The sequence below is a fragment of the Parasteatoda tepidariorum genome, chromosome 4 (genome assembly GCF_043381705.1).
Source record: "Parasteatoda tepidariorum isolate YZ-2023 chromosome 4, CAS_Ptep_4.0, whole genome shotgun sequence".
NCBI classification, from domain to species: Eukaryota; Metazoa; Arthropoda; class Arachnida; order Araneae; family Theridiidae; genus Parasteatoda; species Parasteatoda tepidariorum.
The window spans coordinates 101,507,844-101,534,594 of record NC_092207.1 but is presented as its reverse complement, the minus strand read 5'-3'; the positions used below and the strand labels follow the sequence as shown (position 1 = coordinate 101,534,594).

The 26,751-nt window shown below is 31.1% G+C and overlaps 1 protein-coding gene across 3 annotated transcripts in view; it reads left to right on the top strand.

Moving 5' to 3' along the window:
* Positions 1–7,808: 7,808 nt before the first annotated feature.
* LOC107438834 (dystonin-like protein short stop) overlaps positions 7,809–26,751 on the top strand; it is a 223,597-nt gene continuing 204,654 nt past the window's right edge. For all 3 annotated transcript variants that reach the window (XM_043046522.2, XM_071180282.1, XM_016051216.3), the window contains exon 1: positions 7,809–8,230. In XM_043046522.2, the coding sequence (XP_042902456.1) occupies positions 8,089–8,230 (142 nt within the window). In that variant the 5' untranslated portion in view covers positions 7,809–8,088. The remainder of the gene's footprint in view (positions 8,231–26,751) is intronic.

The window sequence follows — 26,751 nt, the reverse complement described above, 5'->3', positions numbered from 1 at the left end:
ACCTCGCCCCATATTTATTTTGAATACGGGTACACATCAGTTGTAGAAATTTTGAGGGGTCAGATCTTCCGTTAAAAAAGGGGTAACATGTTCAAACGAACCATGTCCATGACAATTTAATATCATTAAATTTATATAATGCAAAACAAATATATTTGTTTTTCTCTTTAATATTTATATTTTTTACTTAATATATTTTATTCATGATTAAGCTTTAATTTCTTTGGTTCATAATATTATCTTAGTTTGGAAACATGTACTATTTCTGTTTTTTCTTAAGTATGACTATTCCTTTTATTTATTTCATATTTTACATCAGACATCTTTTTAAATGATGTTATAAGGACCACTAAAAGTTTTCTAGTGTTAGGATATTTGAACTTTTCATACATGACTGTGTCACCTGGTGAAAAGTTTATATCTACAAATCTAGTATCATAATAAACTTTATTTAATCGTTTTGTGTTTTCGATAGCTATTTTCCTAGTTTCTTCAAGGATAAATATCTACTTTTAAAGGATTTTCGAATGGAACTATGCAATTTAATAAATATGATGGAGGGAATTTCGCAACTGAGTGAAAAGTTAAATTATATTCCTGAACAACTTCTTTTAATAGTTTAGGCCACGGTATCCTGGAAGAATTTTCATTAATTTTACATTTTAAGAGCGTGATTATTGTTTGTCCTAATCTCTCTACCTTGCCATTAGTTTCAGGCCTATGCGCTGTCGTTAAAAGTTGCTTAACTTTATGATGCTTAAGAAATATTTTGAAATGCAAAGATGTAAAAGCTACATTTCTATCACTTAAGAGATTTATAGGTATTTGATTCTGGAAAATTTGATGAAGAAAAGTCGGATAAGTTTCTGTTGTAATAGATTTTGAAGCGAACGCCCATATATATCGCGTAAGATGATCAATAATTAAGGTCAAATATTTTTTCGCTGAATTATAATGGTTAAGATCACCAACACTATCAATTGCAAGTAAATCAAATGGTTTATCAACAGGAGGCATCGATTGTAAAAGCCCAAATCTTTTTTGTCGGGGCTTCTTATTTAATTGACATGCGTGACAATGCTTAATAAATTTAGTTATATCAGAAGTAATGTTTTGCCAATAATATACAGAAGTTAATAAATTAATTGTTTTTTGAATACCAGGATGTCAAAATTTTTCATGAGCAATTTTGAGAAATGAAAAAGGTACTACAATTTTAGTAAACCCTTTTTTACGAAGACATAATACATCATTAATTACTACAAATTTTCCAGTTAAATTGTCACATTTTTGAGCCTTAATAATTTCATTTAATTGCAAAAGATGTGATACTTGACTTGCTGTTGTTGTTGTTAATTTACGTCGCACTAGAGCTGCACAATGGGCTATTGGCGAATGTCTGGGAAACATCCCGGAGGATGATCCGAAGACATGCCATCACAATTTTGATCCTCTGCGGAGGGGATGGCACCCCCGCTTCGGTAGCCCGACGACCTGCGCGCGAAGTCGAGCACTTTACGGTAGCACAGTTTAACGAGGACCGATACCGCACACCCTCGGTCCCTACGCAGACTGATCCAAGTGGTCACCCACCCTCACACTGACCGTAGCCAATGATGCTTGACTTCGGTGATCTGCTGGGAACCGTGTCTTAACGATCAGTCCACTGAGGGACATACTTGACTTGCATCATTGCTTACATTTACATTTGAATCTGGTGTTTCTCTCGACAGCATATCTGCTTCCATATTCGTACTACTTTTTATACATTTTACAACGTAATCATACATGCTAAGGTGTAAGGTCCAGCGAAATAATCGCCCTATAAGATTTTTAACATTTTTAAGCCAGAGGAGGGCTGCATGGTCCTTATGTGTAGTAAATTGTTTTTCCAAAAAAAGTAATGATGAAATTTATTTAATGTGTCCACAATAGTATGACATTCTAACTCAGTGATAAAATAGTTCTTTTCATAATCCTTCAATGAGCGGGAGTGGAACGCTACGGGATACAGAGCACCAGATTTATCACAATGTTTAAGTACAGCTCCAATACCATTCGTACTGGCATCAACAAAAATAGGACAATCATGAGAAGGATTAAGTATTTTTATTATTGGTTCACTAGTTAAAGCTGATTTTAGATATTCAAAAGATTTTTGACATTCAGCTGTCCATATCCATTTAGTATCCTTTTTTAAGAAATTATTTAGTGGAGCTCGAATAGTTGCATAGCTATCTATAAGTTTGTTATAAACATTAATGAATCCCAGAAATCATTGCAAGATTCTACATTTGTAGGAGGTTTTTATTTTTTTATAACTTCAATATTACTATTATTAGGGGTAACAGTGCCGTTTGTTATTTCATACCCCAAAAAGTCAATTTTTTGTTGCAAAAAGGAACGTTTACAAAATATTAATTTAATATTTTCTTATCTACATACATCAAAAATTTGTTTAATATGATCTAAATGCTCAGAATAGCTGTTTGAAAAAATAATTATATCATCAAAATAATTTGCAGCAAATTTAATTCAATGCTTAGTATGGATTCTACGAATAGCTCCTTGAAAAATTTTTGGGGCATTTTTCCAACCAAAAGGTAAACGTAACCATTCGTACAAACCCATTCTGTATCGCAAATGCAAGTTTTTCTGTGTCTTCTGGGTGGATTTTTAAATGCCAATACCTACGAACTAGGTCAATAGAAGAATAATACGAACTAATTTATCAATTAAAGATTCCATGAGAGGTAACGGTTCAGCATCCGACTTCGTCACCTGATTTAATTTTCTGAAATCTGCACATAAACGAGTTTTTTCATTTTAAATACTAGTGTTACTGGAGCAGAATATGGAGAAGAACTTTCTTTTATTATATTATGCTTTAATAAATCCTGAATTTGGTTATCGATTTCTTCCTGTTTTTTCGGAGATGTTTTATATGGCCTTAAAGAGATCGGCAAATAAGAAGTCAACCTCACCCGTAGTGGTTCTATTCTTACTTTGCCTACATCATATTTATTCTTAGCCAATATGTCCTCATATTCCTTTAGGATTCTGAGTAAATCAGAATTTTTTGCACTTTCTATTAATTTCGGTGCTTCGTTGACGTTAATTTGACAATGTGCGCGCTTATTATTAGAATTTATCTCAGAAACATTCGAAATTTTTATTTTTTTATCAGTTTTATTCGCTTTTGCACATCTTTTATTTTTATGTACTTCTTTGTCTTATTTATTTTCGAAATTGTTTCTCCAATGTTCCCTGTTTCTTTTATATCTTCATTTTGTTTATTTTGGTTAACACTTATAGCTACTGGATTTTCAGGTGACAAGTGCAATGTCAAGTTATTTACTTTGACTGGAGAGAAAGTGATCAGTTTTCTGTTCCTTTGAAAAACAACTTGATTTACACAATTTATCACCAATTGAAAATCATTTAATGCCTGCTATCCAAATAAAAAACTGTAGCTTTCGGAAGAAAATTAATTGCTTGTATAGAAACAAAAAATGTGTTCACCAGTCTCATCAAATACTAGTCACCTCTAACATTCAAAGCCAAATAAGGAAAAATTAAATTTGTTTCATTTTACCCACATACAAAAACTTCTTTTTCAAAACTAATGGGTTTTATACTTAAGTTGTTTGTAGTGGTGGTTCTAAATGAAATTTCTTAAATCTATGATAAAATGTTTAATTCTAATACTTATTGCGACATTAAATATTCATAAAAAAGTTGGAAGGCATGACAGTGTCAAAATAATTTCCTATCAGGCGTGTGAGTATAGTTTATGCGAGTCTTCATTTCCTGGGATTTCTATAGGAGAAGATTTCCCCTACATCTATACTGTTTCATTTTATATATCATGCAAACAATTTGCGTCATAAAAACAATTAAGCAGAATTTTAGGTCTATTCTTAAGTATATAGAATAGGAGAGAAAGTTTTGTGTGGATAGGATGAGAAAAAAAAAAAGTTTTCGGTGACCCTCTCCTCCTACCCCGATTAGTAGAAATCCATTTATTGTCATCTGTTAATGGGAGGCCGAATACCATAGGCATGGACTCGGCCACAGTTTTTAGTATCGTTTTGTCTTATAGCAACTATTAAATATATTATTTTGTCTTAAACAACATGTTTAGGTCTCTATACACTTATATTCTGATGTGCTTCCAGTATAAATTTCTAGGTATAATTCGATAATTCTAATAATTTTTAGCCAATGAGTTTCATTTTCATACGCAATATCCTTTTTTTCATCACTGAATTTTTAAGTCAATCGTACACATTTTCTGCATGTTACAATAGAATGTGTATTAAATTATTTTATTTCGTTATCTCTTACATAACTTTTGAAAACCTTGATCAGGACTTGGATGGCACTAAAATCATAAAAATATGAAAAGTGGCCCAGGAAGTGAAAATATTATTCTTTCAGAGTTTAAATGAATCTCCTATTAAGGAATTTCACTCTTAAATTATAAATAAAGTACATTTTGACGGATTTCATTGTCTCACAATCTTCCGCATACTAGTTAAAAACTAGCATACTAGTTCCGCATACTAGTAACTAAATTTGTAAAAACTTTTTTACGTTTTGAGCAAAGCAATTCCATCACTCATTTCAAGTCCAGGTTAAATTTATTTTTACTTTTCTTTTTTTTTTTTTTAAACATATTTTGTGACAATTAGAATTGTGTACTATTCCTCAATCGCAATTATATTTTTGAAATTTAAATAGGAATATAATTCCTATGGAAAGAATTTCCTAATATTTACTTAAAAAAATGTTTAAAAAGAAGTCTAGGAATAAAACATTATGAAACACGAGCATTTCTTTATAATTTTTGTTTAAAAATGCACTTTAGATAATCATGCCTCGAAATAAGTACATCAATCCTTTACAAGAAGTGCTTATAAAAACGAAATTATGCTATGGATTATTTTTTTTTTTTTTTTTTNCATTTTATTTTTTTTTTTTTTTTTTTTTTTAATTTTAAGAGAATAAAAAATTCAAAATTTAAACTGTTTAGGGTTTACAATATGCCCTGAATACATTATAGAATCCGTCATGTTCCTCGAAATTTTTGAATTATGATCAATATAACAGTTATAAACTTCTCCGTGAAATACAGAAAATGACTCTTACAATTAAAGACATATACAAAATGTTCTCTATGTATTTCTTTTAGAGTTTCAATTTTAATATTCATTTTCTGAAAAATAAACAAAAAAAAAGTCAAAGTCAAAAAAAATCAATAAACAAACACGTGCCTTTTCAAAAAAAATTTTTTTTTCCCTCGCTACGCTTATTGCCCAAGTCAAATTTTCCAACAGGATAATGCCTCTATGTAAGTCAAAATTTTCTTTTACAATTGTGGTTTTTTGATAATGTAACATTAACAGGTGGTCGTCATGTTCTTTTCTTTAACTTCCATCTCCAAGAGAATGTGAGGAGAAGGATACCAAAAAGCACTTTACCTGAATGACACTTTACAGTCATTCAGGTAAAGAACATCATTCAAGTCTTATTTAAATGTGGCAGTCATTGGAAGTGACTTTATATTGATGACATAATTTTTTCTTCTTTTTCGATTTTTTTTTTCAATTATTGCCGAACTTTTTTCTTTTAAAATGAAGAAAATGAGTAACAACCATAAAATGTAGTGGAAATCTAGTTAAAAACACGTTTTATTTCGCTGTTACTGGTTTTCGTGTTAACTGAGGTTTTTTTTATACATCTCTTACGTGGAAATGTTGAATTCGTAAAGCTTGAGCACTATGCTTTTAAAAAAAAAAACGCGTTTATTTTTTCAATCATTTGGTGTCATAGCTCTCAAGCAAAGAGATCAATATTCGAACTCTGTGAATAATTTTTGAAAGATGTTATACTTTCTGTGCTCTTATATTATAAAACTGCATAACGTACAAAAAGTTCGAAAACGTGAAATCTCTCGTTCTTAAAATGTTGTCTTAAAAAGCCGTTTTTAAATTTCTTTCTGTTTCTCGCGATAGACATATAAAACCGTTAGCAATTTTAAACTATTAAGCACTGTTTTTTAGAAATAATGCTTAGCATTTTTTTATGCATCTGCAGCTTTTATTAGGTTTTTAAAGTAGTAATTTAATGCTACGATAAATATTTAAATTATTGTTCCTACATATAATACTAATCTGTATGATGATAAATGTACGTATTGTTTGAAACACGTAGGAAAATCTGAAAAAAAGTCACGGGAATAAAAAGAATTTAAGATTTTAATTACAATAATTTAATTGTTACGATTGAAAGTCAACTAACATTTGCTATTACCTAAATTTTCGCAATGATGGAAAACCTCATTGTTTACGAAAATATAACTACTTGTGATGATGCAAATCCCGTAACAGCGAGTTTTCAGCTAAGGGAGTCATGCTAGTGAAGGCTCCTGAATTTTGAGACTGTGACGCATCGGCCGCCTTTAGTTCTCAGACAAACTGGTAACCATGTCTTCAATCTGCCACCGAGGAAAGCTGTTTCCTCGTCATGAAGTGCCGAAGAAAAAAGTACCTTCAAGAAAATGAGTGCTTAAATTGATTTGGAATTTTCTAGTGCTAAGTCTTAAAATATCTTAAGAAAACAGGGTAGACACTTTCCAGAAAGATTTTAAAAGCTGGTAGAAAAAGATCGATAAAATAAAATTTTTTAACTAATTACTATCGACCGAATATATTTTTTAATTAAATTTCGGTACATTTTTTATATTTAAAAAAAAAGCGTTCTTAAAGTTTTACACGTTTACTTTTACATACACTTCTTTATATTTTTTAAAAAAATGTCCCTCTGAATTCATACATTTAATATGGAAGTTAAAGCTTATAGAATTTGCGATCGTCTCGCAAAATAGTTATCACCATTCTTTAAATTTTTCCAAGCAATTATCTCCCATGATTTCAGTCCCAAATATGGATCTTATTAACCCTTTTGACGAAGAATTTTCATTTCGACCTATTTAGACTTTTTTCATTATTCTGTATTCATTGAGGTAAAAATAAGTGAAACTAAGAATTTTAATAATTTATGGTTATGGAATAGAGATAAATAGTTAGTAAGTATTAACTGATGACTCACTTTCAAACAATAATTTTTCAAATACGCACTTACCTGTATTTGCAATTATTTAAATCTAAGAGAAACTATAATTGAAATTTCTTCAGTTTACAAAATCAATTACAGATAAAGTTTTGAATATGAACGAAATGTTTATTTTATTTTCAAACTGCTTTTTTTGGATTTTATATTTTAGTACTAATGTAACAGATTTTTTAGCACTTATTACACTGCTTTTTAGAATTAGGATATTTTAATCATTTAGTTTTATAATTTAAGGATAAAAATAATTAAATGACTTGCCTTTATCCTTTTAAAAAATTTTTGAGGGAACCTCGAGCTTTTAATGCTTTTATAAAGAATCAAAGAACATAAAATAAACTTATATATTTCTGTCATTAAACTGGTAGTTTTAGCGAAAATCTCCATGATTATAATTTTACGTAAACAATAGCGTAACTCTAATATCCAAAACATTCAATGGAAAGGTTTTTGTTTTCATTACTATTATTTTAATATGAATATCAAACTCAAATCTTCTTTATCTTTCGCAGCACACGCACAGAAATGGAAGCTAATCAAACGATCTTAAAATTACTTACTAGGGAAGTGAGTTGAAACCAAGCGTTTCTTGGCTGAAATCAATTCCCTCCGTTCCAAAAAGCGAGCCGCATTGGCGAAAACATGCCACTTTTCGTTGCAACCCTTCATTCTTCTCTGAAATGAGGTGCTCTCTCCACAGATCATAGAGAGAGAAAACAACACGCGATCGAAAAATAATTCATATGTTATGCCGGTCACTCTCTCTATCGAACACATTTTATAATATATTAATTTCTAACGGTACAAATAAAAACACTTTTTTTTATATGTGTGTATTTTTATAGGAATGTTTAGTGGTGTGGTAGGACGCCTATTGAGTGGGGGGATTAAAAATATGAATTTTCATGACCCTATTCGAGGGAAGTCCCTGATATTTGTTGGGGAAGTGTAAATATGGAATATTGTGTATGGGGGTGGTACGGAGTGGTACATGATGCACACTCATTTCAGGCGAGCTTGTCAGAATGGATGAAGGATAAACCGTTGAGTATTCTTCAACTAGATCCAGCTGATCGAGCCGTTCTCAGGATAGCCGGTGAGTCACTCATTCTTTTTATTACAATCATTGATTTATCGTTTGAAATAATCGAAGGCAACACGTTGTCTTGTTTAAATGAACACTTCAATGAAGTTATTTATTCTCTCGTTAAAATGCTAGACGCTGTTCAGATTTATTAAATAATAATTATTAAAATATGTGTTGTCATGTTTTTCATTCCACAAATGTACAACACCCGGAATTTTAAATATTTTTGGATACTGGGAGGCTTCATGAAGAATTTATCATCACTCATGATGCGACCCTTTTTGACCTATTTTTTTTTTCAAGTTGCAAAAGTGTTGTTATAAAAAACGTGATACTATGATTCCAATGTCTAAGTTGACAATTTATCATTTTAGCTACCACTTCAGTTTTAAAACATTTACAACTATATGATTACAGATTCGAAATGTGAGACAAAATGGATAACACTTATACCGAGAAGAATTTGCGAAAAAAAATTATATACATGTATTATAAGCCAAATATTAAATGGTTTTGTGATCGGTTCTGGGGCATAAACATTTGTCTGCTTGTGAAGATTCTTTCAAATAAACAACTGTTAATAAATAATGGTAGAGTCAGAAATAATTCACTTTTTCCAAACAAAAGATAGAAATTAAGTATTTTTATAACTAGTTTGTTTTATCTTTCCTGTAGTAAGAACTGTTTATATCAGAGTGGAATACACAAAGGATCTTTAAATCCCAGTCCCCCTTAAAATTGCAGCTGTCCTCCTATAGTTAAGTAAAAGTTGACATAAAATTAAAAAGCGTTTATACTACTTTCTAAACTATGCTACTCTCTACGTTTAAATTCAAGCTACTTTTCATAACATACTGATTTTTAAAAAATGGGTCCTGGCTCCTATTTAGTTCAGTTTTTATAAACTGCAGGCCAACCTTTTTTTGTTATTCGGTATAAAAGCCTATTAACCTGTTTTGACGTGTAGTGAAATATTATTAACTTTTGAAGTTTAGAAAAAAAAATTATTTACCCCCACCATGGCTTATTAATAATCTAAACATAAATGTATAACAGAAATAAATTGAACAGCCATGTTGTAATGAAATGACTCATTTTTTTTAAACTTCTTCCTATAGTTATTGTTTTACTACCACTTAGTCAAACCCAGCTGCACTTTTCATATTTCCGAAAATGTTAATAACTGAAAGTGATTAACATATTTTAGCGTGGAAAATAAATCAAATTAACAAAATAAAGAATGGTACAAGGGTTACTTTATATTAACTTTATATTAAAAAAAAATTTTTAGCTGTCGAAGATTTTACCTGTCGAAGATTTTACCTGGCAAAACTGTTGTACCATTTGAAAGATCAGATTAGAAGTGGTTTCCTTTTTAAACATGCAACATTTGCATTGGCCGAAATGAGAGAAGGAAGTTTAAAATCCTTTTTTCAAAACCACTCTATCTTGAAAATCATATAAATAGAATGATTACAAAATGGTTGGTATCAAAGCTAGAAAGAACTCCTCATTTTGATTCATCCGAATAGGTAAAAACTTCAAGCATGATCTTTCACATTTGCCATGTAATATCACCGACAACATTTGCAGCTAAAAGAAAAATTGTTTACATAGAGATCGTATGGATCATTTTGATCAACTCCTATGAAGTGCGGGGGGGGGGGAATCGTTCATAATTTAGGTTTCAATCTTAAAGGTAATAAAATTATGTACTTAAACTGAAATAATTTCTTTTGTGTGAAGGGTATTTCTATATCACTACGAGGAAAAGAAAAAATAAAGATGATAGAGTTGCAATCATGACAGTAGGAAAGAGAGGCGTTTTATAATCATGTTTTGGTTGTGTGTTAGGGATCTGTGTTTTCCCTAGAAATAAATAGAAACGAAATTGTCTTGCCACTACTTTCAATCAATTCTCCAGAATCTCATTATTTTATTTGTTCGGCTTGATTAAATTACCTGTGAATGACGTGAAGTCTAAAAGTTATGATTGACAGATTGAACTTTGGTTATCCATTGAGTTGATAACTTTAAGTCAACAATCAGTTGATAAGATATTTATTGGATACAGAAAAGCATCCGATACAGTGACAAAGATTTTCCTTAAAACTATTCAAAATGAAGGTTACATTAGGATCATGAAAAAATTTCTATTGACTCTACATGCTTCAGTCACGGATTAAAAGCTGACTGCCATTAAACCGACGTTTACTTTAAATTCTGATTAAAGGTTAATCAGTAGGCTCATCTCAAAATGTAACATTTTTATCTTACTATGATATAAAAATCAAATGCCATTAAGAATTTTTTAAGTAATTGTATTGGACAAGAAAACCACGAGTCAGAATCCAAAATAACAAAAGAAGATCCAGACCTGTTGTCGGCTCGAGTTTTTTTTATTTTTTTTTATTTAAATATTTTTTTTTCTGTTTTCAATTCTTCTTTGAATTTGTTTATTTGCTAAGCTACAAACCAGGTTCGGAAAAAAACTCTTTCTTTCCTCATTTTCTTCTTCTTTTTTCTTCTTCTTTTTTCTTTTTTTTAAACTAGGTTTGTTTTGGTTTATAGAAAGCATAGGGTAAAATGGTACTTTACGCCCTGAATAATTAATAGTCTTTTTTTGATAAAAACCCATCGGATTTAAACCGTGATTTAAGCCATGGTTTAAGTATAAACCATCACAACCCTGTTACAACCTTCTTCCGCTTATGGCCGAAAATCTTTCACAATTGTTTAAAATGTTAGTTACATGTATGCTTTCATAATCGATCTTGATTTACTATTTTTCATATACGATGTTTAAAATTGCAAAGACAATTACAAAATGCCCATATGTATAACACCGCATGACCCTATCGAAGTCAAAAATCAAATCCAACCCCTATCACGTTCAGCCTCTTCAGGGCAAGACTCGTCAAAAACTCTCTGATTTTAGAGAATTATGCGCTGGTTGATTTTGAATTTTTAGTACTGAAGTTAAATTTGTATTTACATTTTTCCTTATTGAAATTTTTTAGGAGTATTAATAAGGTATTGTAAAAAGATACAGATTTCTCTGTGACTTGAAAATTCGGAAAGCTTAATAAAAGTACATTTTATAAAGTTTGGCAACGTTTTTTATTGTAATTTAATACTCCTCCCTCCCCCATCATTTTCTTTGTTGAAATTCATTATTTGACAATGAAACCATTTGAAAAGAGAAATATTCCTTTAATCATAAAATTGCAAAAATGTTAAAAAAAGGAAAAAAAATGTTGAATAATTATGGAGCGTTTAATCTTTGTTTATAATGCATTTTATGCATATCCGACTAGTTTTTGGCTTTGAAGAAAACGTATTTTATGTTTACATGGATCGATAAATTTCTCATCTACAAACCTACTTTTTTTAATACGCTTTTAATGACACGCTTTCATGCGTGAGAACGATGTAATCGATATTTCAGCCTCTTTCCGACTAGTAAGTGCACTAAAATCTTTACTGTGGATCTTTGTCTTATGATAATACAAGTTTTAATCGTTTCATGAACGCTTTAAGCTATAAACAACTCAGAGATTTAATAAATACTATTTTACGCTAACTATAAAGATTAAAAATATGATACATTTGTTTTAGTTTTGAATTTATTAACCATTAAGGTCCTATTATTTTTTTTTCGAACAAGTTAGAAAAACAATATAAATATTTTAAAGCCAAAGCTGAAGAGCTAATTATGATAAAAAAAAAAAAAAAACAGACAAAAATATGTCTAGGTAAGCTNATCCTTGGGGGGGGGGGCAATATAACATGTACGCTAACCCTTACTAAAAGTCTTGTTTCAAAAAATCTTGAATCGAAAAGTAAAATTTGATCCTTTCGTTTTTTGTGAACTGGATTATGTCCAACTAGATATTGATCACATCGTTCGTTTTCCATGACATTAAATTACATTTATGTGCAAAGATATGGGTAATGGTCTTCTAACTATTAAGTCTAGTTTTTTCCCCCTTCTTTTTCTGTTCAATTTTATGATTCTGTCTGAAGGTTAAAAGCTTTTCAAATTTCTCCGTTCTTAAAGTTGATCAGTTTAATACATTTATTAGAACACATTTCCAAACAGATACTCATTATTAACTGTCGAGCAGTTTTATTGTAAATTTAAGTTTTTTTTAAATTCAAATATCGAATAGTACATTGTAATATGAAAATATATTGTTAATGATAAGACAATTAAAATGTTTAGGATTTAAGTGTTGTTGATTGTTGGTTCACGAGGGGCCTAATAAGAGAAATCCGTTATAAATTTTTATTTTATCTTACAAATGAACCCTTCACTAATTATTTCATTATAAAAACGCATTCTCCTCAAAATATTTTGTCTGTAATCGCACCCTTCTCAAAATTCTGGAAACTAAACCGATGACGGCATTGTTTGGAACTTTTCATGTAGTAGACGAGGAAATATTGTTAAATGAACTTATTAATTCATTAATACCAATTTATTTTCTTTGTTTAGTAACAATTGCCACTAAATTCTTTCTTTAAGAAACTCAACCGATGACGTCATTGATAGGAACTCTTCATGTAGTCGAGAAAAAACTGATTTGTAAATTATGTTAAATGAACTTATTTAAAGAGAAAAAGTTTTTCTATGGCCAAGAATACGGCTTCAGCTACACATACGTCGTCTCAGCCCGTTTATAGGGTGAACTCATTCATACATCCACAGATGTAATTTTGATCTGAATCAGAGAACGATCCATCTCCAATTTAGTACTCCCAGAGGTATGATTTGTCATGGGAACATAGAGGACTCTGTGACCCGACATATTTAACATTCTTTACTCACCATTTACTACACGGGGAGTCTTCAGCCGGCCGGGATTGAATTCACGACCTCTTAGACATGGGCCAAATTCCTACCAATCACGCTATCCTGCCCATTCATTTAAATGTCATTATTTTAAGCACCAATTTATTTACTTTGTCTTGCACGATCGCAGTTGCCACTAAATTCTTCCTTTAAAAAACTAAACTGATGACGTCATTGATCGGAACTCTTCATGCAGTAGAGGTAGGTACTTTATTTAAGTCGCGCTAGATCTGCACAATGGGCTATTGGCGACGGTCTGGAAACATCCCTGAGGATGAACCGTAGACATGCCATTGCTATTTTGATCCCCTGCAGAGGGGATGGTTCCCTTGCTCTGGTAGCTTACGGCCGCGCTTTACAGTAGAACAATTTAACGAGGACCGATACCGCTCATTCTCGGTCCCTACGCACGCTGATCAGAATAGTCACCCTCCCGCTAACTGACTGCAGCCAGTGATGCTTGACTTCCGTGTTCTACAAGAAACCGTGTCTTTACGATCAGTGCACTGCGGGACTCGTGCAGTAGGGAAGAAAACTGATTTGTAAAAGATGTTAAATGAACTTATTTGAAAATGAAAAGTTTTTCTATTCATTTATATATCACTATTTTAAACATGCTCAGTTAAACGATCAGTTCAGTTAAACGATCGTAATTACCACTCATCAACACGTACGAATGCGATGTCATGATGGCGGATCCTGCCGAGGTGCAAATTGTTCCTCTTCGCATGGTAAACATTGAAAAATCTGTTTATTCAAGCATTTATTTACGATTATTTTCCTTATTTTTAAACTTTAGCTTATTATTTTTAGCCTTATTATTCAGGTTTTTTTTTTTTTACAAACCTACGAAAACATATATTAACACACTCACTAGAAGAGAACCGTAGTTTAATTTTAGCTAAATTCAAAATGGCGAGTAGGGTTCTTTAGAAATGCACAGAAACAGCTTACGCAAAAAGTGGACTGACCCTTGTTCATTTAAAAGGCAATGATCTCCGATATTCATTTTTACTTTTTTTAAAGTTAAGACATGAGTTGAAAAAAAGAAATATTCATTCACTCATTCATAATCGCTCATTATTTTAATTTATGACATCGAATGCGGCACAAAAATGTTCCGGTTTTACTGATATCTGCCGCTAAGAAACTACTCTAACGTATTCTTTTTGTATTTCACTTTATGATTATCCTTGGAACTACAGATGAACATATTTTACAATTTATAACTAAAGCCTCGTTATTTTGTTTCGAACCCAGAAGACAAGGGAACTCCTGGATCAAGCATTGGGTTATTTTGAATTCATTCGTGAAAGTTTACTTTTATTCATCCACATTTGCGTTACATGGAATCAAAGTGAGGAAACATTTGCGTTACATGGAATCAAAGCTTTTTTTTTTTTTTTTTTTTTTTCAGAGACAGAGTCTNGAAGGCCTTAGCACGGATCAATTTAGTAGAAATAAGGAAAGATACCGGAGAATGAAAATGGCACTACTTCTCTTGTTTATGGTATTCCATGCCTTCTCTCTTCTATGAATGAATGATTTGTGATGAGAAACACACAGTTTAAAGAGTGAAATTTTCCTCATACGATGATTTAAAATATAAATGGTTCGTAAAACGATCCACTGAACTTATATATAAATTTTTATTTATTTATTATTATTATTTTCTGCAGCCATTCATTGTTACACTGTAAACTCTTTTTAATGAGTTTAAACTTTTTAAAAAAAATTTAAGGAAAAAAACTTTACACGTATAAAAATATAATAGTTTTTTTATTAAACATGAGTGAAATCTATTATTCCACTATCATTCACAGATAGAATTAAACAGAAATACACAGTATTTATAGCGTGTGCAAACTTCTGCATGTTTTTTTTTTTAATTTTTTTATTTTTTTTTTATTATTAAATGTTTGAAGTTTAAAATCCATTTGGCGCCTTGGCGATGGTAGTCGACAGATCACTATACGGAAATATTCGTAAAGCATTTACACGGCTTTTAATGGAAATATTGAAAAAAGTAAAAAAAGAACATTAAATAGGTTTAACACTAGTAAAATCACTTATTCCACAATTATATTAAAACAGATATACGACATTTTAAAGAGTATATATTTTTTTGATGAGCTGGTTTCATATCGAAAAATAAGTCATTTTTATTCCAGTTTTAAGTGCTTGACAAAAAGGACGCCACGTTTTAGTCAGAATGCTTTATTAATAAGGAAGTAAGGGTCAGTCATGCCAAGAGCCTAGTAACACTTGGAGGACTGTCAGAGAAGGAAAAAAAGATGACGTCCTCTCTATCTTAAAAAAGAAGTTATTTCAAAAGAAATATTTTCCTCTTTGAATCCATTGAATGATTGATATCGTGTGTTCTAAAGGATAATGAATTTGCATACTTTTCCTTTTCTAAATTATGATGTGAAGTCATTAATACTCATTCACCATAAACGTCTATATTTTTATACTAAGTATTGCAGTCTATCAAAGTAGTGAAAGGATTACCTAAATGGGAATCAATTCTGTGCCATGCATAAAGAAATTCAGAATGTAATCTTTATTTTGTTTTTGCACTTTTTGTCTTAGTTAATCTGAAGTTATTCCAATTTCAAAAACGCTTTTTTTTTTCTTCTTTGATTTGCATCGGAATATAGTGAACGACGCAAACTGTCTCACTTTGCCTTATGGGTAGAACTAAGAAACAAATCACGCTGAATATAGTTCTACCCTTTTATGCAATTTATTGAAGAAAAAAAACCCATTCCTTTTAGCAAGTGTGAACGTTAGTGTCTGCACTCTAACCTAACAAGTAAATTATCCAAACTCACCTCATTTAATAATGGTTGAATACGAATGATTTGTAAGGTACACAGTTTTCTTACATCATTTTAAACAGTGTCATTTGAAATGGCAAAATATAAAATTTGAAAAAGTCGCCTATTTTAAATTTAATTTCTCGAGAACTGACTGATTTTGTTCAAGTTTTGTACAATGTCGTCAAAAATTACATTATTCAAAATGATGTAAAAAATTGTATACCTTACAATTAAAATTTTTTTCGGCTCATCTTCAATAGAATGTTGAAAAGTAATAAATAATCATTAAGAATTATTTTTTGCAGGGATTAATCTTTGGATGGATAAACGATTTTACAAATGTGCGCAAAGTTTTTTTATTTATTTATTTTTTTTATTCGCTTAAAAAGTTCTCTAAATAAGGCAATATATGCAAAGAGTAAAATAAACACGTAGGGGTTCAAGTTTTTAACCGTCTCCTGACCAAACTATTGGGGCCATATTTTCCTGATTGCGGCTACCCTACGATATTTTAAGGGTTAAACACCAAAATCTGTCAACAAAAAACAAATTGCTTATTCAGAGAAAGTAACTTGTTTTTATGCCTCATTTCGCACTTAAAAATATCGTTGCATTCATTCATTGTCACAGTTAAGATCAGGCTCTTGATAGAGCTCTGGTACGTGAAAATTCGATCATTCAATCAAAAGTTATGACAGGTGTTCCGTTTTTTTAAATTTCGTGCACTGTACATGATATTAAACACCAAGAAGATTTTTTTCTTCTTGTCATTTGATTTTATCGTCAGCTTGGCGTTGAACAATCGTTAAGAATAGTTTTTTGTATATCTCTCGTAACTCGGTATTTTTGAGTTCAATTCATAAAACAAAGTAACTTCCGATAAACCCAATCTTGTGGAAAACCTTCGATGGTTGGATCGACTCATTTGACTTTTTTGGATTCGCCCTCACTTTAGAATAATTTTTGCCAATCCTTGGTTCGATGCAGATCCTTATAAAGGTACAGAGGAATCGGATCTAGCAGTTATATGTAACGATTTGTTCAATAGTGACACCATGTTTTTTTTAAATAACTATTTTAAGGAAATTGTTCCAATTTACTCTATTTTTACCTGTCGCCACAATTTCGGAACATGTTTTCACACTTTTTTACTCTTTCCAAAGATTATTTTCCCGAGTGATCGTGAAATAATGATTAAAAAATCATTTGTAGAGAAGAATGATTTATAATTCTACCAGAGCCTATGATGATGCATGCATTTCTATATATTTTTAGTTTATCCGTGTGTAGTAGTGGTTAAATTAATTTTTTAAACCAAAGAATGAAGTCATTAAATAGCAAAAAATTTTGTCTTTAATAGTTTAAATACAAAAATAATATCTTCTCGGAAAATTTCGAAAAATGAACACTTATGGTAGTTGATAAGCGAATGAAAGGCAATGAATCTGTGTAAAGCTCGTTAATATGCACACATTATCTAGCAGATTGATCCGTTAAAGTGCAAAAACAAAAGCTATTTACCTATGTGTGCATGAACGGTCTCTTTACCGTTAAGTTTAAAATTTTGTGGATCGTTCGATTGTATTTATTGACTTAATTCTTTAAATACCGAAAAATAAATAAATGTAATTTTGTGTTCATTTCCTCAATTGTAATAAGATTTTAAACCATTTAATTCGTTGTAGTATATTTTTGACACCGGTTGCCTCAAAAGGTTAATCGCCATTTTTTACATTGAGTCGCTAGAGCTGGGAGTGCATTCGACGTTTCTTTCTTTTCATTTTAAAAATAATTTTTTGACATGCAATATTACCACAATGATAGATCCTGCCAATAAGTAATAGTTCGGGTGCCAAGGGTCGCAAAAGGAAGCTAGCATTTTTTAAAAAGTATTTATCATTTAACCATTAAGAACTTTTCATTGCCCTTCTTTAACTAAGGTGGTGATAGAGAAAATAAAAAATTCTAATGTTCTATGAATAAGAAATTCAATAACTGTAAAAATAACAATAAAAAGTAATCTAAAAATAAGAATGTTGACATCTCTTTTATTTCAAAACTGATGCACACATTGTTTCTAAGCATTCAAACATATCGAGAAAAAAACGTTCATTGTCTTCCCTCTTCGCTTGGCTGATTATTAGTTCATTCAGTAGAATAACCAAATAATTAAATAAATCCATCAATAGAAAAATAATTCTCTTACAATTAGAATGTTTATATTAAAATGATAAGTACAAACGAATTGACATATAAAATTCAACTCTTGTTTGAGTTTATTAAACGGAAGACAAAAACAAAAAAGAGAATTTCGTCTAGTGTCATGGTAATAAAAAACTTTTCAATTATACTCGTCGTATATTGGCGCCAAACTATACTCTTGATTATCTTTTGTTGCCATAGTAACAGTGCAGGGAAAGTCATGTATAAAAAGAAACTTGGAACAGTGGTTCCCAAAAGGTGTTTACGGAACCTTAGGATTCTGTCGAAGGATTACAGGTATTCCGGGAGTTGGAATTTTTTTTAAATCAGTAATGTTTATATCCAGTCAATAATCCATAGTTTATTTAACATTTCGATTGTTTATATGAAATTATTATGTAAAATATCAATGAAAAAAATTTAAAAAGAAAAAAACTTTTTCCAATAACATAAATCGAATAAATTATGAAAAGAATATGCATTTATAAAAAAAAAAATTTTTTTTTTGATCGAGCTTTTCAAAATAAAATGACTAAATTTTAAAGGAAAAAAAAATTTTTTTTTCTGATAACTTCAGTATATTTACAGTTGGTTAAACGTTTGTATAGTGCCGGAGTTCGACTAAAACATGCTCGAACATTTAAGGTTACATTGCCGAAAAAAATTGGGAACAGCTGACAACAACAATTCTACAACAATTTCACTAAAAAAGAAGGGGGAGGGGAAATGGCAATATTTTTTCCATTATTTCTTTTTAAAGTATTTCCTAAACTGAAATTTGATCTTTATTTTTCTATCTTTATTATCTTTATTTTTCTATCTTTTTCTGCTCTGAATATTTTTTTATTTATCCTGTTCATGTAGGAAATACGACTTTTTCAACATTCGATTTCTCAGAAACTATTCCACCGATTTTGCTGAAATTTTGTAATGTACTACGTTTAATTATGTTCTTTGATATATGTGGGCAGGGCTGTGCTCCATGCCTTCGATCCCATTTGACTTGTACTTTTCTGCATTTGTCAAACAACAACAACAAAATAATGTAAACTTTCGTATACTTTGCAACTTAAATTTTCTCTACTATTATTAAATAAAATAATAAAAAGTACTTTATTTTTACTAAAAGTTATATTTTGCATGGATAACTTTTGGATAAACGAATTTTATAATTGTGTGCAAAAATTCTTCGAAACGTTTAAGAAATTCTCGAGATAGGGTGGAATACCCAAAAATGAAAATTATCATGAAAGGGTCCAAACTTTGTATTGCTCTCCTGACTAAACTATTCCCAGATTGCTTCTACCTATTCTATATTTTTGAGATCCTAATCCGTCGAAAAAAAGGCATGTTTATTCAAATAAAGCTTTTGTGCCGGAATTTTGCAACTTAAAATATCGTCTACACTAATTAATTAGTATATTTAAAATCAGCCAGTCGAATCATTAAGATTGAATCCTAGAACACGATCATTAGATTAAAAGTTATCAGGTGGTCCATTTATTTATTTGCACACTGTACCTACATATTAATTTAGATCAAAGGGATATTTTCTCGTGTTATCTACCACGTTCACTTTAAAAAAGACTCGTCTCTTTACTTCAGATCAAACTATAAATACCCAATATTGATAATAATCCATAAATTATGTAAAACAAAACTATCTTGTTTCGACAAAATAAATCCTTATGATGAAACCACTTTTTCTTATTTTGAAGAACTGAACCTTCCTTTTAACAGGATGTTTTCCAAAAAACGTTCCTTTTGTGTCTCTTTTAGTGCCTTCATAAAATTAAATATAAAAAAAAGTTGTTTGCAATTGAAGAAGCTTTTTTTAGTAGTTCTCAGTTTAAACGGTTAGTAAACTTTGAATTTTTTTTTAGTGTGAAGATATTGTAACTAAACGAATTCAACTGTTTATTAATATTTTACTTCGAGAATATCACTGATCTGTGATTTTTAAGTATTTTGGCTCTTACAATCGACTTTTTAAATCAGCAGCTTACTATAAAAAATTTTCAAGAATGGAATAATTTACGTAGGATAATAGTAGAATTTCTTCGGACTGCCAAATATTCAAATGAAAACTATTTATTAGTATCGACTCAATGTGAGTTTTTTGAGTCAAAAATGTCTGTTTTGTAAGAAAGCGTCTGTTTTTCACCTTCATGCCATCCTGAATCTAATTACCACAATTTAATTTTTTTTGGCGGGAAAGCTGATTGGATTTTTAAAATTTTGCTTACTCTGTAAAGAATCGGCCATTTACTTATTATTCTATACTTATAGATACCCAAGTGTATAAATTTTGCGATTATAACCAAAAATAGACTAGATATAGGATCCAATGAACGAACGCATAAAATGCGTCCCAGTGTCGACCTCTCTTGACCGCACACTCACCTTTACGGTGACCCACATTTTGCGCAAGCAAAACCCTCCATCGGTATTATTTTGTATTTTCCGAAGTTATTAAATGGAGAAATAACTCCCTATCGACATTTAAAAATGAATGGTAAGTGGGTGGTAAGTCTCTTAGAATGGGTTTACTCTGATTACCAAACAACCCTTCTCCAAAAACATTGAGACCTCAGGAAGAAGCCTTCAAGAGTTCAGTCAGGTTTTTCAACAGGATGATAGTTTATCTGTCATAAAATAATTTATTTGTTTTAGAGACTGCTGATTTAGCAACCTTAACTAGCCAATTCAGCACAGCAGTTTCCACATTTTTTTCGGCGAAACCTCGACTTTTAAGAAACGTTGATGAGGAGGTTTAAATATAACAAAAAAAAAATCACTTCCTGGTGGGTAGGACGATTCCAACGGTCGAAGAATCCCGTATTAAATGGTAACGGGTGCAAGGCCAAATCAGCCGGAGTCACAAAGTCCTCCAAGTTCCCATCACAAATCAATATCTCTGGGGGTACTGATCCAGGAGTTCCCCTGTCTTTTGGATTGGGTTCAAAACTACAAGGCTTCGACGTTGAACATGGTGTTTCGTCCACTGAAATGTGGGTCGGCTGTTCAACGACGGTTATAAAATAAAATGAATTCAGAAATAATTAATAGGAATGAATTTTTTTCATTGTTTCATCCATTACGTCTTTAAAATGAGATCGTGAACTACCGATGCATTGTATACAATGAGATAGGTATCTTCAGCAGCAATGGATCCCTTTCAAAAACTATTTTCTAATATGTTATAAAACAGTTCATTTTGAATTTTCGTTACTTTCATTTTTCTTCGAAACACTTTAAATTATATTTTAAAAAAAATGAAGAATACGAATATAATTTAAACTTAAGATAATTTATTCATGAGTATTTCATAAAGTATAACAGAATGAAAACATACCATAAAGCTGAAAGATTCTTGAACATCAGATATGGCGTGACATGAATCTTCATTCGAGGGTAAATGTATCATATACAGAGAGAAGAATGTTAAATATTTTTAACTTGAGAAAATCTTGTTTTTTTTTTTACTCGTAATTCTAAAAATTTTCACATTTTGTTGTTTTCAGCTTTCGATTTACACACCCGACATACCAGACATTTGCTATCTCGAATTCAAAAATAGAGATTAACCTATAAATCGAGATATTTCGATCTGTATGACGTATAATCAGGAATCGAAATGAACGATGGTCCACTAAAACTGAACTAGGATCACCACGAAATAAATTATCAATATAGTCCCATCGAGGGATGTAAAGGTATACTGTTATGGTCTTTTGATTTTTTAATCCGTATTTTTGTCACAAAATAGCATATTTTTTTCATAATTAACATGACACGTTCTCTGTATTGTCATTTTTTATTTAAATTCACTCTATCAGCATTTTTTTTTATTTTTTTAAGAAAAAGTCTAATCGAGACATGTTGTATGTTTTTTTTGTCTATTCTATGTTCCATTCATTACCTATTCTGTCACATTTATATGCTACCTGTNATAGCATATTTTTTTCATAATTAACATGACACGTTCTCTGTATTGTCATTTTTTATTTAAATTCACTCTATCAGCATTTTTTTTTTTTTTTTTTTTTTTTTTTTTTAAGAAAAAGTCTAATTGAGACATGTTGTCGGTTTTTTGTCTATTCTACGTTCCATTCATTACCTATTCTGTCGCATTTCTATGCTACCGGTTATCTGTTTTACCGTACTAGAAAAACCTAACAAAAAAGAATAACTATTAGAAACGCTTCGTTAAAATGCTGCACTATAATAAAAACAATGAAAATTTAAAAAAAAAAAAATTCTTCGAGCAAAAAGTTATAATAAAAGAACGAATATAATTAAAAAATAATAAATTATAATAATTATTATAATTAATAATAAAAATTATAATAATTAATAATAATTAATATAAAAAATTCTTGCTTGACTATAAATAAAAAGAAAAAAACAGTAGTACAAAACTCGTGGTTCAGTATAAAGTAATTTAGTTTCAATTCTTTAAATTCCATTTGTCTTCCAGACCATAAATTTGAAAGCCGTGTGCAAGTTTTAGAACTTAACAAATATGTGACAAAACTATTTCTAATAATGTATAGAAAAAAATGCGATTTTTAGATTATTCTTTGTATTTAAATTTCAGAAAAAATAAATGTTGAAAAATACTTTGGCAAAAAATACTTTGTCGACTACTGGGCCGAACATTCGGTAAAAGGGGTGAATATTCGTTACATCCCTATGGACTATCAATATACTTTAGTTATTGGAGGAGTCAATATTTTTTCTTAATTTCTACCCTTGCATAGAAGAATCCTGCCCTAAACTGTCCCCTGAATTCTTCAACGGATCATTTCTTCACTTATCATTTGAATAAATTTTTCAACTTTATGCAAATGACATTCTCAAGGCTGATCTGAAGTAGAATAATTATTTAAATTTAAAGTTAATGAGAGCATGACGCATCGGAGTAAAATGTGCATTTAGTAAATTCATTCTTATAAAAAAGAAATCTGTTGACATCAAATTGTGAGTGTTTAGGGAAGGGCAGGATAAACAAAACCGCCTACACTACACCACTCGGTCAATGAAGTGGTTTTGGTAAATGTCTAAATGCTTTAAAAAAAATTCTACATTTCTTTCTTTCTTCGCTTCTTTTTTAAAGTCCGGGCATACAATGAATTAAATTGTATCGTAATTGTAATTGTATCAGCAAATAAAATTATAGTTAAGAACTTAATTCACTATCATTCTATAATTTGTGGGGTAAAATTTGCCTGTGAAATTTTATAGTCCAGCACCATTGTAGGTCCTGTTCTTTAGTGATATTATTCAGAAATTATTTTTATTAGTGATATTATTCTTAACATCTGTTACCATATGTTGACAAGTCTTTTTTTTTAAAAAATCTATATAAAAATGAATGTCTGTCTGTGTGTCCTTTATAGACTCCTAAACCATCCAACCGAAAGCTATGAAATTTGGCATACAGATAGTTTCAAGCACAAGGAAGGTCATTGTCGACATTAGAACATTCTACCACAAATCGTTCTAATAGGATGAGTNATTCAAGAACGAGGAAGGTCATTGTCGACATTAGAACATTCTACCACAAATCGTTCTAATAGGATGAGTGAAAAACGAAATGGAATTTTCTGATTGATTAAGCGTTAGCCATTGTTTTAAATTTAACAAATCAATTTTCACAAATTTTAAAAATACATCAGTGATAATTGCTAGCTTATAGCTCTATTTGATCAAAAAAATAGTTTGTTGCACGTATTTAATTATTTTATATTCGCTATGTCAGATGAATTCAATGAACATTACGTGGTAGAACGCGTGGTCTACGTCACCAAATTTATACTTCTTCTGTAAACGTTTAAAATAATTGATTTTATTTATATCAATTTCTTTAAACGCGTTTCTAAAAAATTACTTATTTAAAACCAACGGTAATGAAATAGAAACAAAATATTTATGAAATCAAAAACAAAAAATTAGTGGGAAAGTGGTACTAATGCGTTTAGGATAAACATAAGAAATTGGTGCCAATGAGGGTAATTACGCCAATCATGATTAATGAATTAAGGTAATGTATATAAATTGAAATAAAATAATAAGCAATATACTAGAAAGCAAAATAAATGCAGTAAAGGTATTTTTTTTTTGTCACTCTAAAAGAACCGTAAGAAATCGTCATCCCATCATTGAAGACAATAATGCTTAATTAATGTTGGTAATATGTATTAATTGAAATAAAAAAATAATTTCTGAACTCAAAAGCAAAAATAAGTAGAAAAGATACTTATTCGCGTTTTCGGTATCCATAAAAAAAAATCTGCATATTATTATTGGCACTAATGCCCAATTAATGTGTATTAATTGAAATAAAATAAAATAAGCTATGTGCTAAAAAGCCAAGCTCATGGAAGAATGATTCATTGGAAATTCGTTTAAGAAAACCGTAGAAAATCGCCATTCACAGATGACACTTAATTGGGTATAATATAGCCTACGTCACAGGTTGTGTTGTTCCTACTAAATTTAACCCATGAACGGCATTTTCTGCGAGCCTAACTTCAAGCCACAAATAAACAAACGAAGTGTTCGATCGTTTAAATAGCTGCTCGCCAGATTTTATTGCATTATAAAGAAAAGTTATTGAAACTAAATACAACTAAATAAACAACAACAACTAAAACAAATAACAACAACTACTAATAACAATAACTAAGTAAACAACAACTAAATTCCATTCGTTTAGCATTGCGTCATATGTTGTTCCTACTAAATCGAAGTAGTTGTGTTTTTTTTTCATATTATACCCAACTCATATGTATCACCTGTTATAAATCGAGCATGCTATCAGCGAGCCTCACGCTATTTTTGTTTATCTTTTAGAGTTGCACTTCATAATTTGGCAACTTCTAATCTTCTATATTTGAGTTTATTTTTTCTAATCGTTCTTTTCTTTTTATTTCTAAGTTCCATTAAATACTAATTTAAAATAGCTGTCACCTTTATTTTGCTAATAATTACAACATGTTATGGGTCATTAGCAACGTTTTACTGCGTGGATAGCTGTTTTCGACGACGTGTATGAACTTTTGTATGCCAAATCGTGAGCAGTACTTCGTTTTTCATTAACGTTAGTGGTGAAGTGATTGCTCATTTTTGTGGATTAACAGTTTGGCGATGGATGGAAAGAACTTAATACAGTGCACGAAGGTGCGTCCAACTGGACTGACTGGAAGTTAGAAATTAACTCTTTATTCGTCCTTAATCATTGTGTTGGAATTTTGGATGGCTCAGTTGTAGAACCGTCGATACCAGTGAAAGACGCCAGTGCCGAGACGGTCAGCGAGTACAACAAAGTGCTCGTATCCTACACAAAGACGAATGCGAAAGCCGCAATAATTATTCGATCTAATGTATTAGCGGATATCTTAAATCTAATTCGTATGCATGGTAACTCTGTACGAGAAATATGGAAGGAGTTGCTGAACAACTTTGACAAAGTGACGAGTGTAAAATTGGATACTCTCCTTCAAATATTTTTCGCTTTCAAAATAGAGAAGGATGAAGACGTAATGAAATCTCTCGCACGTTTGCGTACGCTATGGGTCGACTTGCAACGGAACAGGAGGCGAGCGGCGAAGGGAAGTTGCCTCAAAATCTGCCGCGCATATTATCGATTTTTCCGGATGATGAATACAGAGAGTTCAAGTCACAATGGGACTCGATACCAAAAGCTGAAAAGTCACCTGAGAGACTGAGGGAACAAATAAAGATGCGCCTTAAAAGGTAAAGTGTATGCATAAAAGAAGACGTTACGACAGCTTTTGTAAGAAGCGGCGCAAGACACGATGCGAACGGAGAGAAGAATTGGAGGAGGGGGACAAGGTCCCAGAATGCGAGACAATCTCAACCTTCAACAGCTACATGTATGAAACTAGTAAGGCCAATGACGGCGTGAAAATCTTCCGTGGTAACTGTTTTAGGTGCAATAAGTCAGGGCACATGGGACAATTTTGTCCTGATTTTCCAGAGAAGCCAAAGACGTCAGGTAATGAAACCGAAACTTTTCTTACAAATACTCATTGCAGTGCACTTATTTGCCAAAATGACAGTAGCCGAAATGTATGGCTCAAAGACGATGGAGCTACAGCACACATCACAAATTCAGCCGAATATTTCAAGACGTATCGTCATTTTGACAAGCCAGCAGAAATCGTAGTTGGTAACAAACAGACAATACCAGCTTATGGCTGCGGAGAAATTGACATGTGCGCAACTGTTGGAACCCTGCAAAAGTCTATTGAGCTCAGTGATGTATTGTATGCACCAGATATCAGCAAAAATTTACTATCAGCTTCAAAGGCGATGAAACGAGGAATCTCAAACTTCGGAGATTCAGATGACATGGTTTGTCGTTTCTTTCGTAAAGAAAACCCTGAAAATGTACTTTTAGAAGCTCCATGCTCATCTAGTGGACTTTTTGAATTACGTGCAAAACCGGTCAAGCCAGAAGGAGGTTCTGCTGCTTCAGCTTACCTAGTCGACGATGACGTAACAACACCTTACCAAGATACAACAATGGTGACAACGACAAAGTTGCCATTATCAGTTTGGCACAGAAGATTCGCACATCAGGGAGTACAATATGTGAAACAGTACTTGCGCCAAAATGGTAT